Source organism: Rhinoraja longicauda, chromosome 34 (genome assembly GCF_053455715.1).
Source record: "Rhinoraja longicauda isolate Sanriku21f chromosome 34, sRhiLon1.1, whole genome shotgun sequence".
NCBI lineage: Eukaryota > Metazoa > Chordata > Chondrichthyes > Rajiformes > Arhynchobatidae > Rhinoraja > Rhinoraja longicauda.
Window position 1 is genome coordinate 12,625,951 of NC_135986.1, and position 16,739 is coordinate 12,642,689.

Here is a 16,739-nt window from a genome sequence, read left to right on the forward strand (position 1 = left end):
TTTTCCTCATCTCCGCTCTAAATAGCCTACCTCTTATTCTTAAACTGTGGCCCCTGGTTCTGGACTCTCCGAACATTGGGAACATGTTTCCTGCCTCTAGCGTGTCCAATCCCTTAATAACCTTATATGTTTCAACAAGATCCCCTCTCATCCTTCTAAATTCCAGTGTATACAAGCCTAGTCGCTCCAGTCTTTCAACATACGACAGTCCCGCCATTCCGGGAATTAACCTGGTGAACCTATGCTCCACTCCCTCAATAGGAAGAATGTCCTGCCGCAAATTTGTAGACCAAAACTGCACACAGTACTCCAGGTGCTGTCTCACGAGGGCCCTGTAGAACTGCAGAAGGACCTCTTTGCTTCGATACTCAACTCCTCTTGTCATAAAAACCAACATGCTTGTGGAGCTTTCTTCACTGCCTGCTGTACCTGCAAGCCACCTTTAAGTGACTGATGAACAAGGACACCCAGATCTCTTTGTACTTCCCCATTTCCTAACGACACCATTCAGATAATAATCTGCCTTTCTGTTCTTACTACCAAAGTGGATAACCTCACATTTATCCACATTAAACTGCATCTGCCATGCATCTGCCACTCACACAACCTGTCCAAGTCACCCTGGAACCTCATAGCATCCAATATTTATGATTTGGAAGAGGGAATTAGAAGCAACACGAGCAAGTTTGCAGATGATACAAAACTTGGTGGCAGTGTGAACTGTGAAGTGATGTTAGGAGGTTGCAGTGAGACCTTGACAGATTGAGTGAGTGGGTAGATGCATGGCAGATGCAGTATAATATAGATAAAAGTGAGGTTATCCACTTTGGCGGCAAAAACAAAGAGGCAGATTATTATCTCAATGGTGTTAGCTTACGTAAGGGGGAGGTGCAGCGAGACCTGGGTGTCATTGTACACCAGTCACTGAAGGTTGGCATGCAGGTACAGCAGGCGGTGAAGAAAGCTAATGGCATGTTGGCCTTCATAACCAGAGGATTTCAGTATAGGAGTAAAGAGGTTCTTCTGCAGTTGTAGAGGGTCCTGGTAAGACCACATCTGGAGTATTGTGTACAGTTTTGGCCATCTAATTTGAGGAAGGACATCCTTGTAATTGAGGCAGTGCAGCGTAGGTTCACGAGATTGATCCCTGGGATGGCGGGACTGTCATATGAGGAAAGATTGACAAGATTAGGCTTGTATTCACTGGGGTTTAGAAGGATGAGAGGGGATCCAATAGCAATATATAAAATTATAAATAGACTGGACAGGCTAGATGCAGGTAAAATGTTCCGAATTTCACTGCCACAGAGGGCAGTGGAAGCCAAATCACTCGATGGATTTATGAAAGAGTTAGATAGAGCTCTAGGGGCTAGTGGAATCAAGGGATATGGGGAGAAGGCAGGCACGGGTTATTGATTGTAGACGATCAGCCATGATCACAATGAATGGCGGTGCTGGCTCGAAGAGCCGAATGGCCTCCTCCTGCACCTATTTTCTATGTTTCTATCCTCACAGTTCACACTGCCACCCAGCTTTGTGTCATCTGCAAATTTGCTAATGTTACCTTTAATCCCTTCATCGCAGTCATTAAAGTATATTATAAATAGTTGCGGTCCCAGCACCAATCCTTGCGGTACCCCACTAGTCACTGCCTGCCATTCTGAAAGGGACCCATTAATCCCTACTCTTTGTTTCCTGTCTGCCAACCAATTTTCTATCCAGGTCAGTACCCTACCCTCAAGACCATGTGCTCTAATTTTGCCCACTAATCTCCTATGTGCGACCTTATCAAAGGCTTTCTGAAAGTCCAGGTACATTACATCCACTGGCTCTCCCTTGTCCATTTCCCTAGTTACATCCTCAAAAAATTCCTGAAGATTAGTCAATCATGATTTCCCCTTCATAAATCCATGCTGACTCGGTACGATCCTGTTACTGCTATCCAAATGTTCTGCAATTTCTTACCCATATGTTCTGCAATTTCTATTCAAATGTTGTGCAATTTCTTATCCAAATGTTTTGCAATTCCTCAGATACCCCACCCTCAGAGGACTGCAACAACCCTGTTTTAAATGACCACTCCCTGATCATGTAAACCTGTCCCCTCATTCCAATGTCCCCCACTGGTGGAAGCATCTCCACCTCTACCCTGTCATGAACCTGAAGGATCTTATGCTTCTGTAAATTCACCCTTCATTTTTCAAATGTCAAAGATTCTGATCTTAATTCTTGCACTCCTTGTTATAGAACAACCCTCTCCCTCCCAGGGAGTATCCAACTGAATCACTTTTAAATTGACGCTGAATCCCAGCGTATCCGTTCTTCAGTACAGTACAGAACTATTCCCAGTACGCCAGATGTGGCCTCACCAAATACCTGCACAACTGTAATACGTCCCTATTTCTCAACTTTAACCCTCTTGCAGTAAATGCCAATGTGCCATTTCCCTCCCACACTACTTGCTGCACCTGCCCTGTGTAATGAGTACACAAGAATGCCTTCTCCCCTCTTTACTTTGCGCTCAGCCAAGGTGCATCCTTATACTCTGCCCTCTCCTCCAGGTGATTAATATGGATGGTTAATAATTGAGGCCCCAGTCCTACAGAAATGGCAACAGAAGATGAGCAACAGAAGATGACTAAGAAGGCAATACGGGGAGAAAAGATGAGGTTCGAGGGTATACTAGCCAATAATATAAAGGACGATAGTAAAAGCATTTTTAGGTATGTAAAGAGGAAAAAAATAGTCAAGGCAAATGTGGGTCCCTTGAAGACAGAAGCGGGGGAATTTGTTATGGGGAACAAGGAAATGGCAGACGAGTTGAACCGGTACTTTGGATCTGTCTTCACTAAGGAAGATACAAGCAATCTCCCAGATGTTCTAGTGGCCAGAGATCCAAGGGTGACGGAGGAACTGAAGGAAATCCACATTAGGCAGGAAATGGTGTTGGGTAGACTGATGGGACTGAAGGCTGATCAATCCCCAGGGCCTGATGGTCTGCATCCCAGAGTACTTAAAGAGGTGGCGCTAGAAATTGTGGATGCATTGGTGATCATTTTCCAATGTTCTATAGATTCAGGATCAGTTCCTGTGGATTGGAGGGTAGCTAATGTTGTCCCACTTTTTAAGAAAGGAGGGAGGGAGAAAACGGGAAATTATAGACCAGTTGGTCTGACATCAGTGGTGGGGAAGATGCTGGAGTCAATTATAAAAGACGAAATTGCGGAGCATTTGGATAGTAGTAACAGGATCGTTGCGAGTCAGCATGGATTTACGAAGGGTCAATCATGCTTGACTAATCTTCTGGAATACTGAGTATGTAACTAGGAAAATTGACAGGGGAGAGCTGGTGGATGTGGTGCACCTTGACTTTCAGAAAGCCTTTGACAAGGTTCCACATAGGAGATTAGTGGGCAAAATTAGAGCACATGGTATTGGAGGTAGGGTGCTGACATGGATAGAAAATTGGTTGACAAACAGAAAGCAAAGAGTGGGGATAAATGGGTCCCTTTCAGAATGGCAGGCAGTAACTAGTGGGGTACCGCAAGGCTCGGTGCTGGGACCGCAGCTATTTACAATATACATTAATGACTTGGATGAAGGGATTAAAAGTACCATTAGCAAATTTGCAGATGATACAAAGCTGGGTGGTAATGTGAACTGTGAGGAAGATGCTATGAGGTTGCAGGGTGACTTGGACAGGTTGTGTGAATGGGCGGATGCATGGCAGATGCAGTTTAATGTGGATAAGTGTGAGGTTATCCACTTTGGTGGTAAGAATAGGAAGGCAAAGTATTATCTGAATGGTGTCAAGTTAGGAAAAGGGGACATACAACGAGATCTGGGTGTCCTAGTGCATCAGTCACTGAAAGGAAGTATGCAGGTACAGCAGGCGGTGAAGAAAGCCAATGGAATGTTGGCCTTCATAACAAGAGGAGTTGAGTATAGGAGCAAAGAGATCCTTCTGCAGTTGTACAGGACCATAGTGAGACCGCACCTGGAGTACTGTGTGCAATTTTGGTCTCCAAATTTGAAGAAGGATATTCATGCTATTGAGGGCGTGCAGCGTAGGTTTAATAGGTTAATTCCCGGAATTGCTGGGCTGTCATATGTTAAATGACTGGAGCGACGAGGCTTGTATACACTGGCATTTAGAAGGATGAGAGGGGATTTTAACGAAACGTATAAGATTATTAAGGGGTTGGACACGTTAGAGGCAGGAAACATATTCCCAATGTTGGGGGAGTCCAGAATAAGGGGCCACAGTTTAAGAATAAGGGGTAGGCCATTTAGAACTGAGATGAGGAAAAACTTTTTCAGTCAGAGTTGTGAATCTGTGGAATTCTCTGCCTCAGAAGGCAGTGGAGGCCAAATCTCTGAATGCATTCAAGAGAGAGCTAGATAGAGCTCTTAAGAATAGCAGTATGGGGAGAAGGCAGGAACGGGGTACTGATTGAGAATGATCTGCCATGATCACATTGAATGGCGGTGCTGGCTATTCTGTAAGTTTCAATGATGTCCCCCACCCCTTCCCCTCATACTCACATGGACAAGGATTGAGTGTGAATTTCGGGGAACCAGACTGGAATCTAGACTATCCATGTATGTCAGCTGTTGAGCTGTTAGTCTTTCTGCTCAGTCAGTCACAGTGATACCGTGTGGAAACAGACCCTTCAGCCCAACTTGCCCACACCAGCCAACATGTCGCAGCTGTCTGCGCTTGGCCCATATCCCTCCAAAGCTGTGCTATCCATGTACCTGTCTAACTGTTTCTTAAACGTTGGGATAGTCCCAGCCTCAACTACCTCATCTGGCAGCTTGTTTCCTCCATCCACCACCCTTTGTGTGAAAAAGTTACCCCTCAGATTCCTATTAAATCTTTCCCCTTCACCTTGAACCATGTGTATTGTATGTGTGGTGACGGCTGTCCTTTTGTGGAACTGAGACCGTGACTGTGAATCCCAGAGGATTGTCGAGTCCCACAGGAACTGGCCTGTGGGAAAAGCCCATGTGCCGTCCTTCCCCAGCCTGGCCCCTGCGTGACTGAGAAGCGATGATTCCTAGCAGCGGATCCGCCCAACTCCGCCTCCCCCGCCCTGTCAGTGTCACAGGACACGTGGCGGTAGGCGCGCTCTGTGATTGGTGGCAGGGAGGCGCTGTGATTGGTCGCTTCAGTGGTCCAATCCAACAGATGCATCAAACTGACCAATGAGAGTGCTCGCCTGCCCCATTCCCTCATTAGCATGGGGCAGCCTATTTAATCCGCGCTCAGAGCTTGTTCCAGACATTCGTGTGTCTGAAGCCGAGAGACGAAATGCCTGAGCCACCGAAAGCGACCAAGAAGGGCGCCAAGAAAGCCGTGTCCAAACCTGCAGGAAAGGCGGGCAAGAAACGTAGGAAGTCGAGGAAGGAGAGTTACGCCATCTACATCTACAAAGTGATGAAGCAGGTTCACCCCGACACCGGCATCTCCTCCAAGGCCATGGGCATCATGAACTCGTTCGTCAACGATATTTTCGAGCGCATCGCGAGCGAGGCTTCCCGCCTGGCTCATTATAACAAGCGTGCGACCATCAGTTCCCGGGAGATCCAGACCGCCGTGCGCCTGCTGCTGCCCGGGGAACTGGCCAAGCACGCCGTGTCGGAAGGGACAAAGGCGGTGACCAAGTACACCAGTTCCAAGTAAAGATCCTCAGTGCCGACAAACCCAAACCAAAAGGCTCTTTTAAGAGCCGCCCACAATTTCACTGAAAGATTTGTACTATTTCGGCATCTAATTGCTGCAAAATTGTATTGGGACTTGTTTAGGCAGCAATGTTTTAAATTATGTTTACGTTAATTAAATTGCGGCCATATGGTTTCAAGAATAAGGGGTAGGCCATTTAGGACTGAGATGAGGAAAAACATTTTCACGCAGAGATGTGTATCAGAGAAAAGCAGTGGAGGCCAATTCAAGAAAGATGTTTTCAAGAGAGAGTTGGATTTAGCGCTTGGGGCTGAGGGAATCAAGGGATATGGGGGAAAAGCCGGGACGGTACTGATTTTGGATGATCATATTGAATGGCGGTCTGGGTCGAAGGGCCGAATGGCCTACTCCTCAAACTATTTTCTATGTCTAAGTTTCCAAAATCCCTTTTACTGAGATCGGGACATTCAGTCCTCACAGAACCACTGTAGTCTCGCGTCCGTCCGCAGTTTGTGAGCAGTGACAGATTGGGAGAAGGGGAGATGCAACGTGACTCTCCAGCGTGTTTAAATGACTACCGACCGGTGGCCCTCACCTCGGTTGTCATGAAATGCTTGGAGAGGCTAGTCAAGAAGCACATCTGCGCCCTCCTTCCTCGCAACATGGACCCACTACAGTTCGCATACCGTCCGAACAGGTCCACGGATGATGCGGTCTCCCAGGTTCTACACACCGCTCTCTCTCATCTGGACAGCCAGGGGGGCTATGTGATGATGCTGTTCATTGACTTTAGTTCAGCATTCAACACAATAGTCCCCAGCAGACTGGTTGAAAAGCTGCTGGAACTGGGGCTTAGCACCCCTCTGTGTGCCTGGGTCCTGGACTTTCTCACTGCCAGGCCCCAAGTGGTCAGGATGGGGGAACACACATCTAGCTCCCTCACCCTGAACATAGGATCCCCCCAGGGCTGCGTCCTTAGCCCCCTACTGTACTCCCTGTACACACATGACTGTAGGGCCAGGTTCAGCTCAAACTCCATCATCAAGTTTGCTGATGACACTGTGGTGGTGGGCCGGATCTCCAACAACGATGAGAAGGCCTACCGGGAGGAGGTGGCTGATCTGGCACTCTGGTGTCAGGACAATAGCCTCCTCTTGAATGTCACTAAAACAAAGGAGCTGATTGTGGACTTCAGAAGGGCTAAACATCCAAGGACGTACACGCCACTGGAGATAAATGGGTCTATTGTGGATAGGGTGAGCAGTTTCAAATACTTGGGAGTCCGCATCGCAGAGGATCTGACGTGGGCAACGCACATTGCCGCACTGGTGGGTAAGGCTAAGCAGCGCCTTTACCACCTTAGACAACTGAGGAAATTCAGAGTGTCGCTGAGGATCCTTCATTGCTTCTACTCTGGGGCTGTAGAGAGCATCCTGTCCGGCAACATTACAGTCTGGTTTGGGAACAGCTCTGCCCAGGACAGGATGGCCCTGCAGAGAGTAGTGCGTTCGGCAGAACGCACCATGGGAATTACACTCGTCCCCCTGCAGGACCTATACATCAGGAGGTGCAGATCCAGAGCAAGCAAGATCATGAGGGACCCCTGCCACCCCAGTAACGGACTGTTCCAGATGCTACGGTCAGCCAAACGCCTCCGCTGTCACGCTGTGAAAACGGAGAGGTTGAGACGGAGCTTCTTCCCACAGGCCATCAGGACTGTCAACTTTGATAACCCCAGAGACTAAATTTTTGTCGACACTTTTTGTGCTATGTTTAATAACTTATTAACTTTATTTATATGCTGTAACTGTAATTCTTTTTGTGCACAACCCGCAGGCATTGCCACTTTCATTTCACTGCACATCGAGTATGTGTATGTGACAAATAAATTTGACTTGACTTGACTTGACCTGGGTGTCATGGTGCACCAGTCATTGAAAGCAAGCATGCAGTGAAGAAAGTGAATGGTATGTTGGCATTCATAGCAAGAGGATTTGAGTTTAGGAGCAGGGAGGTTCTGCTGCAGTTGTACAGGGCCTTGGTGAGACCGCACCTGGAGTACTGTGTGCAGTTTTGGTCTCCTAACCCGAGGAAAGACGTTCTTGCCTTAGAGGGAGTACAGAGAAGGTTCACCAGATTGATCCCTGGGATGGCGGGACTTACATATGAGGAAAGACTATATAGACTGGGCTTGTACTCGCTGGAATTTAGAAGACCGAGGGGGGATCTTATAGAAACATATAAAATTCTTAAGGGGTTGGAGAGGCTAGATGCGGGAAGATTGTTCCCGATGTTGGGGGAGTCCAGAACCAGGGGTCACAGCTTAAGGATAAGGGGGAAGTCTTTTAGGACCGAGATGAGAAAACATTTCTTCACACAGAGAGTGGTGAGTCTGTGGAATTCTCTGCCACAGAAGGTAGTTGAGGCCAGTTTATTGGCTATATTTAAGAGGGAGTTAGATGTGGCCCTTTTTGCTAAAGGGATCAGGGGGTATGGAGAGAAGGCAGGTACAGGCTACTGAGCTGAATGATCAGCCATGATCATATTGAATGGCGGTGCAGGCTCGAAGGGCCGAATGGCCTACTCCTGCACCTATTTTCTATGTTTCTATAACATAATAAATACTGTTTACACAGAAACCCGCCGGCTGTTATGTTCAGTGAAACGCATTTGTTCCGATCGTTCATGTAAATTCGCAGAATCTCTCATGTCGGAGAATTAATTCACACTTCGTTTCTATTGTAAATTGACCGGGAACAAATGATCAATCCGAGGTTATGTTTGTTTTTTCATATTTTTATGGAATAAAAAAATGTTGGCGGACTTTTCAAACTTCGGCTCATTTTGGGGACTGACCGTTGGTTTCGGCGCTTCTCTTGTTGCCGCCTGTTCATTGGTGCACGAAGCCACTCATGAATGGGCCGCTCCCCTCACCAATGACATTAGGCGCCACCATTCATACAGGAAGTACAAGGGAAGGTGGGGGTTCCCTTGAATAAGAGAAATGGCACTGGGAAGAGTTCGGGTTTGAGACGGAGCTCTTCGTGCGCGGATATAGTCGTTACTCTGCGGGATTTCGACCAAGACTGAGAGACTCGTCTGCGGTAGATACACAGAACGTTTGTTGTGAAGTGGTACTCGGCTCTTAGACAGACACTCTGGGCGGCTCTGAAAAGAGCCGTTGGATCGTTACATTAATGTTTCGCCCAGTTACTTGGTCTTGGTGGCCGCGCTGGTTTTCTTGGGCAATAACACGGCCTGGATATTAGGCATCACCCCGCCCTGAGCGATGGTCACCCTTCCCAGCAGCTTGTTGAGCTCCTCGTCGTTGCGGGCGGCCAGCTGTAGGTGTCTGGGGATGATGCGGGATTTCTTGTTGTCCCGGGCCGCGTTACCGGCCAGCTCCAGGATTTCAGCCGTCAGATACTCGAGCACAGCAGCCATGTATACCGGGGCTCCAGCACCCACCCGCTCAGCATAGTTACCCTTTCTCAGAAGCCTGTGAACACGGCCCACCGGGAACTGCAGCCCGGCCCGGGACGAGCGAGATTTGGGCTTGGTCCGAGCTTTACCACCTGTTTTCCCTCTTCCAGACATTTCGACTAATTACTGTACACCAATGGAAATCGTCCCGCACTCGCCCTTCTAATAGCTTCTGGGGAAATGCCGTTCGTCGTTTACGATTGGTGATGCGGCGCTGTATCTCATTGGTGGTATGTAACAGTCCAATTAGAAAGTTGGTTCATTCGCCAATGATCAGACGGCAACAAGACGACCGCGGAAAATAACCGACAGTCGCCAAAATGACTTGAAATTGGAAAAGTCAGCCAAACAAACATATTTAATAATCGGACAAAAGAAAATCCATTTCAATCTGTGTGTGAACATGGATTTCACGTATCGATCGATTCCGACCCACATGCAAAACACACTCCGTGAATGTCGCCACAAGAGATGTTGCGGAATTAATTACAGTATCTTCCATTTTTTGCACTGCTAATCTATCGATACAACCCGATTGAAAGAATATGTTCGAGGTCGATCTTTGTGTGAAGGCATCAGGCTGTGGGTGGGTCTAAACAGTTGCATTAAAGCTGTGCCGTAACATTGGTACAACTCTGGGGTACTGGGAGACTCTTAAAAGAGCCCCAAATTCACTGGGAAAATCATAGATTCCCAATATTGACTGGGGAAATCATAGTGTGAACGGTTAAGATGGGGTGCAATTTCTCAAATGTGTTCAGGAGAGTTCTCCAGCAATATGTAGAGGGGCCCACACGTGAGAGGGCAACAGTTGATCTAGTCTTGGGAAATTGGGAAGAGCAAGTGAATGAAGTGTTCGTGGAAGAGCCTTTTGGGACCAGTGACCACTATTTGATTTATATTTACGATTGTTATCGATAGGGACAGAAAGGGCCCACAAGTTAAAAATTCTAAATTTGGACAAGGCCAACTTTGAAGGCCTTCCTCAAGTTGTTTGGAGTAGGTTGTTTGAGGGTAACGCAACAACAGCCAAGGGCAACAAGGGGCCAGGAGATAACATGAAGGTTAATCCCAAGAGATTTTATAGATACATGTGGGGAAAAGTGTAACTAGAGAGAGTGGTATCACTCTGGAATCAAAGTGGTCAACTCTGCATGGAGCTACAGGCAAGGTCTTCAATTCATATTTCTACTCTGTTTTTACTGAGGAGAAAGACAGGAGGACGAAGGAACGGGGCAATCAATGGAAGTATATTGAGAGCAGTCAATATTATGGCAGAATAGGCGATGAAGGTAATATTTAGTATGAAGTGTTTGTGGGATAGCCTTTTGGGACCAGTGACTACAATTCGATCAGAGAAAAGTTCAGATTTTTACATAGAGTCATACAACGCGGAAATAGGCCCTTCCGCCATACCATCAACATGTCCCAACTACACTAGACCCACCTGTCTGCGTTTGGCCTATATGCTTCTGAGTCTATCCTCTCCATGTACCTGTCCAGATATTTCTTGAACGTTGCAATAGTACCTGCCTCAGCTTCCTTTTCTGGCAGCTCATTCGACACACCCACCACCCTCTGTGTAAAAAGGTTCCCCCTCAGCTTCCTAGTAAATCATTTTCCCCTGTGTTTAAACCCGTCCTCGTGAGGTACACCAGTAGTCTTAGGTGTGCAATTCAAAAAGTATCCTTCCATCATCACCCTCTGCTTCCTTCCGTGAAGTCAATTTTCTATACATTTAGCTATGGGATCCTAGGAGAGCCTAGGATCCCATGCTCTCCAACCTTCCAGAGCAGCCTACCATGCTGAACCTTGTTGAATGCCTTACTGAAATCCATGTATACAACATCTACCACTCTCCTCTCATCAACCTTTTTGTCATATCTTAAAAAAACTCAGATTCCTGAGGCATGAATTATTTTAAATGTTATTCTAGTACCTGCCTCAAACTACCCCATACAATACAATATATCTTTATTGTCATTGTACAGGGGTACAACGAGATTGGGAATGCGCCTCCCATACGATGCAATAAATTAATTAGCTAGTCAGTATTAATTTAAACAACCCAATGAAACAAATTAGAACCGTTTCAAAACAGAATAAAGTGCAAGTAGATCTGTGCCGTTCCATACCAGCTCGTTCCATATACCCACCACCCTCTACATGAAAATGGTACCCTTATGGTTCCTATTAAATCTTTCCCCATGCACCTTTGACCTACGTATTCCGGTTCTTCATTCACCTACTCTGGGTAAAAGCCCTGCTCATTCAATTTATCTGTTCCCTTCATGATTTTATACACCCCTCTATGAATCACCCCTCAGTCTCCTATCCTCCAAGGATTAAAGTCCTAGTCTGCCTGTCCTCAAGACCTGGCAACATTTTGTGAATCTTCTCTGCACATTTTTCAGCTTAATGACATCCTTCCTATGACAGGGTGGACAAAACTGAATGTAATACTCCAATTGTGGGCTCATCAATATTGTGTACAACTGTAAAATAGCATCCCGACTTCCAGTCTGAAGAAGGGACTCGACCCGAAACGTTACCCATTCCTTCTCTCCAGGGATGCTGCCTGTCCCGCTGAGTTACTCCAGCTTTTTGTGTCTATCTTCTGTGCCCAATTCCTTGACAGATGAAGGGCAATGAACCGAATGTCTTCTTGACCACCCTATCTATCTGTGATGCCAGTTTCAGGGAACCATGTTCCCACACACCTGGATCACTCTGCTCCGCTACACAACCCAGGCCCCACTATTCACTGCAAAGTTCTTACTCTGGTTTAACTTTGCAAAATGCAACAATTTGCACTTATCTGCAATGACTTCCATTGAGTAATTGTTAGCCGACTTATGCTCATGATCAAGATATTGCTGTAATTTTTTATAATTATCTTTGCTATCTATTAGATCACCCTGTTTCATGCCTTGTACATTCTCACCCAAATCGTTTATGTACACCACAAAGAGAAATCAGTTCAGTCAGATCCCTGAAGCACACTACTAGTCACAAGCCTCCAATCTGGAAAAACCCAACTTTTCACCATCACCACCAACATTTCAGAATGGCAGGCAGTAACTAGTGGGGTACCGCAAGGCTCGGTACTGGGACCGCAGCTATTTACAATATACATTAATGACTTGGATGAAGGGATTAAAAATACCATTAGCAAATTTGTAGATGATACAAAGCTGAGTGATAGTGTGAACTGTGAGGAAGATGCCATGAGGTTGCAGGGTAACTTGGACAGGTTGTGTGAGTGGGCGGATGCATGGCAGATGCAGTTTAATGTGGATTAGACAGGAGGTTATCCACTTTGGTGGTAAGAATAGGAAGGCAAAGTATTGAGGGACAAAGGTTTAGGGGTAACATGAGGGGGAACTTCTTTACTCAGAGGGTTGTGGCTGTATGGAATGGGCTTCCGGTGGAAGTGGTGGAGGCTGGCTCGATTTTATTATTTAAGAGTAAATTGGATAGGTATATGGATAGGAGGGGATTGGAGGGTTATGGTCTGAGTGCAGGTAGATGAGACTAGGTCAGGGAGAATGGTCGGCGTGGACTGGTAGGGCCGGACAGGCCTGTTTCCATGCTGTAGTTGTTATATGTTATGTTATATGTTATTATCTGAATGGTGTCAAGTTAGGAAAAGGGGACGTACAACGAGATCTGGGTGTCCTGGTGCATCAGTCACTGAAAGGAAGCATGCAGGTACAGCAGGCAGTGAAGAAAGCCAATGGAATGTTGGCCTTCATAACAAGAGGACTTGAGTATAGGAGCAAAGACGTCCTTCTGCAGTTGTACAGGGCCATAGTGAGACCGCACCTGGAGTACTGTGTGCAGTTTTGGTCTCCAAATTTGAGGAAGGATATTCTTCCTATTGAGGGCGTGCAGCGTAGGTTTACTAGGTTAATTACCGGATATATCTGGATAACTTGGATATATCTGATTGGGCCCAGGCAATTTATGTACTTTCATATGTATTACGACGTCCAGCCTCTCCTTGATCGTAACATGGAGTGACCTTAAGACATCACTGTTCCTGTCCCAAGTTCCCCCTGTCGCAAGTTTTCCCCTTGGTAAAAACGGAGGAGAAATACTCATTGAGGACCGTGCCCATCTCCTGCGGCTCCACACAGAAATTAAAGAACATTGGTTTCTGAGGGACCATATTCTATGTGTAGTGACCCTATTTCTCTTATGCATATTTAAAATCTCTGGATTTTCCCTAATATAATCTGCCAGAGCTATCTGCTGCCCTCTTTTTGCCCTCCTAATTTCTTACGTATGTTCCTTATATCCAAAAACCCCTTCAGGGATACACTTGATCACGGCTGCCTTTTCCTGTCCAATGCCACCTCCTTTTTCCAGATGAGAGTCTGAATTTCTCTTGCCATCCAGGCATCCTTGCAACCTGCTTTGCCTTCACCCTAACAGGAACATGCATGCTCTGAGTTCTTGTCATCACACGTTTAAATGCATCCCACATTCCAGACGTTCTTTGGCCCATAAACCTACCTCAATCAATGTTAGCAAGTTCCTGTCTAATACCATCGAAGTAGGCCTTGCCCAATTTAGAATATTAACTTGTGGGTCCACAGTCTTTATCCATAGTCATTTGAAAGCTCATAAAACTAATGTCACTAATCCCAAAAGGCTCACCCACTGACACTTCAGTCACGTGCTGTTCCCAATTTCTGAAGAGTAGATCCATCTTTGCCCTCTCACTTGTAGGGGCCTCTACATATTGCCAGAGGAAACCATTCAGAACACATCTGACTTATTCCACTCCATCAAAGCCCTTGGCACTACATTGATGACTGCATCGCAGCTGTCTCCTGCATCTGTGCAGAAAATGTTGATTTCATTAGCTTTATGACCAATTCCACCCTGTCCTCAAATTGATGCACTATCTTTGACACCTCACTCCCTTTCCTGATCTCCCTATCTCCATCACAGGGGATATTGGCTGCCATCTACTCTATGACATAGACAATAGACAAAAGTTGCAGGAGTAGGCCATTCAGCCCTTCGAGCCAGCACCGACATTCAATGTGATCATGGCTGATCATGATTCTCCGACATTTTCGACACCTCCAACGGGATACTACTACTGGCCACATCTTCCCATCTCCACCCATTTCTGCTTTCCGCAGAGATTCCCTGCGCAACTCCCTGGTCAACTCGTCCCTTCCCACCCAAACCATCCCCTCCCCGGGTACTTTCCCCTGCAACTGCAGGAGATGCAACACCTTGTGGCGGCTCCCAAGGGTCGGGCCATACTACTACCGTACGCGGTCCGGTCGGGTTGTGCGACCACCAGTGTGTTTCGTGCCTCCGGTTCTGGGGGGGGGGGTCCTGTGGCGGCTCCCAAGGGTCGGGCATACTACTACCGACCCCTCGGCACGGGAATGGACCAGTCCAGGGGGGCGGTCCGGTACCATGTATATAAGGACAAGGTTTTGGGCGTGAAGCCATTCCGGCAGACTCGACCCGTCTGATAACCGAGGTATAATAAAACATAACGCCCCTGAAATACCTGGCTCCTTGCCTTTCTTTCGGGCCTCTATCGACGCGCCACAACCTGTCCCTATACTTCCCCCCTTGACTCCATCCAAAAACCCCGACAGTCATTTCTGGTGAGGCAGAGGTTCACTTGCACCACCTCCAACCTCACCTATTGTATCCACTCCTATTCCCACACTGACCTTTCTGTCCTTGTTCTCCTCCATTTCCAGAATGAGACCCATTGCAAATTGGAGGAACAGCATCTCATATTTCACTTGGGTGGTTTACACCCCAGTGGTATGAACATTGACTTCTCTAACTTCAAGTAGCCCTTGCTTTCCCTCTCTCTTCATCCCCTCCCCTTCCCAGTTCTCCTACCAGTCTTACTATTTCTGACTACATTGTACCTCTCTCTGGCCCACTCCCAACGTCAGTCTGAAGAAGGGTCTCGACCCGAAACGTCATCCATTCCTTCTCTCCCGAGCTGCTGCCTGAGTCGTTGAGTTACTCCAGCATTTTGTGTCTACCTTCAATTTACACCATCATCTGTGTTTTTTCCCCCTACTGTTGTCATGTTCTTTGGCCTTTAGTTCGCTGCCTGGTATTTGTGGCCCCCTGTACCTCGGCAAACCAAGTGTAGACTCGCCAACCGTTTCACTGAACCTTTGGACTCCCTCCACCATGGCCTACTACCTGTCCCCATTGCTAACCGTTTTAACTCTTCTTCCTTCCCATACTGACCTTTCTATTCTGGCCTTCTTCCATTACCAAAGTGTTCCAACCATCCGTCTCTCAAAACTACCCTGGCGTGTATCCACCTAGTATCTGCCACGCTTTGTGCTGCCTCTGTCTCCCAGCTTTCTCTCTCCCACCTACAATCAAACTGCAAAAGGGTTCCAGACTGAAAACATCACCTGTTCATGTTCTCCACAGATGCTGCCTGACATGCTGAGTTGCTCCAGCACTTTGTGTCCTTTATAATCGTGGCAGGAAGGCATACGATCTAATTACCTTCCAGCCTCCTGGACTCTTCATTCCATATTTATTTTTATTATTTAATGTAATTTTCCGTCAGTGTTGACTCCTGTGATTGACAGCTCCCTCTGCCCCGGGCTGTGGCCGCCCCTGTCACATGACGCGGGGCAACCTCACAGAACAACGGCGCAGACGTCACAGAGATCACGTAACGTCAGTGACGTCGTTGCCTTGGCAACCGGCCGGTCCAAGCGCGGGGCGGCGGCGAGGCCCACGGAGGGGGAGCGGCCTGGGCCCGGGGATGGAGGTGAGGCTTCCTTCCCCCCGGCGGGGAGATGTTGGTGTGGCCGGAGGTATCGGCCAGGAGGTGAGGGGGTGAGGTCCCAAGACTGACTTGGAGAGATGGGGAAGGTGGCGATTGTATTAACTGAGCTGGTCCTTGCTCTTTGTCGTTCCCAGGTGGATCTGGTACCTGACTGGTTGAATCTTGTGCGTCTGACTGCTCCTCCACTGTGACATCTTCCTGCCTGCTGGGCAGTGAACAGTGAGTTTGTGTTCGTACCTTATCCACTGGGTCCTTGCATCAGTTTTAGCATTCTCATCTTCGTGGTCCTATTCCTCCTTGATCCTGACTCTCACTCACTCTCTCTGTTGCTCTGTCCCTCTGGTGCTGTGTCCATCCTCCTCCATCTGCGGCCTCTTTAGCATCCTTGCATTCTTTCCCATTTCAGACTGGAGGTTTCTGCCCAGTGATGTTGCTGGTTCCTCTATTCGTTGTCATAGATATGAGTCATTTTGTGAGAATGTACAGGAATATCATTGGTAAGCTTGCAGGTGACACACAATGGTGGTACAGTGTACAGGGGAAAGGTTGTTTATGACAGGATTTAGATCAATTGGGAAAGTAGACAATGAAATGAAGTAGACACGGACAAGTGCAAATTGATGCATGTTTGGTTGTGATATCAGGGCAGGGGATTTACAGTCAATGGTTTGGTCTTGTAAAAGTGTTGCTGAGTAAATTGACCTTGGGATACCAGGTGGCGCAGCGGTAGAGTTGCTGCCTTACAGCGAATGCAGCGCCTGA

General features: G+C 47.2%; 2 protein-coding genes across 2 annotated transcripts; one reads left to right on the forward strand and one right to left on the reverse strand.

Annotated features, from left to right (window-relative positions):
* Window positions 1–5,301: 5,301 nt before the first annotated feature.
* On the forward strand, window positions 5,302–6,410 carry LOC144609711 (histone H2B 1/2-like). Its single transcript, XM_078428212.1, has one exon. It carries the CDS (start codon window positions 5,315–5,317, stop codon window positions 5,684–5,686), a length of 372 nt encoding a protein of 123 aa, XP_078284338.1. The 5' UTR covers window positions 5,302–5,314; the 3' UTR covers window positions 5,687–6,410.
* Window positions 6,411–8,896: 2,486 nt separating this feature from the next.
* LOC144609708 (histone H2A-like) lies at window positions 8,897–9,283 on the reverse strand. The gene has a single exon (XM_078428208.1). It carries the CDS (start codon window positions 9,281–9,283, stop codon window positions 8,897–8,899), a length of 387 nt encoding a protein of 128 aa, XP_078284334.1.
* Window positions 9,284–16,739: the final 7,456 nt, after the last annotated feature.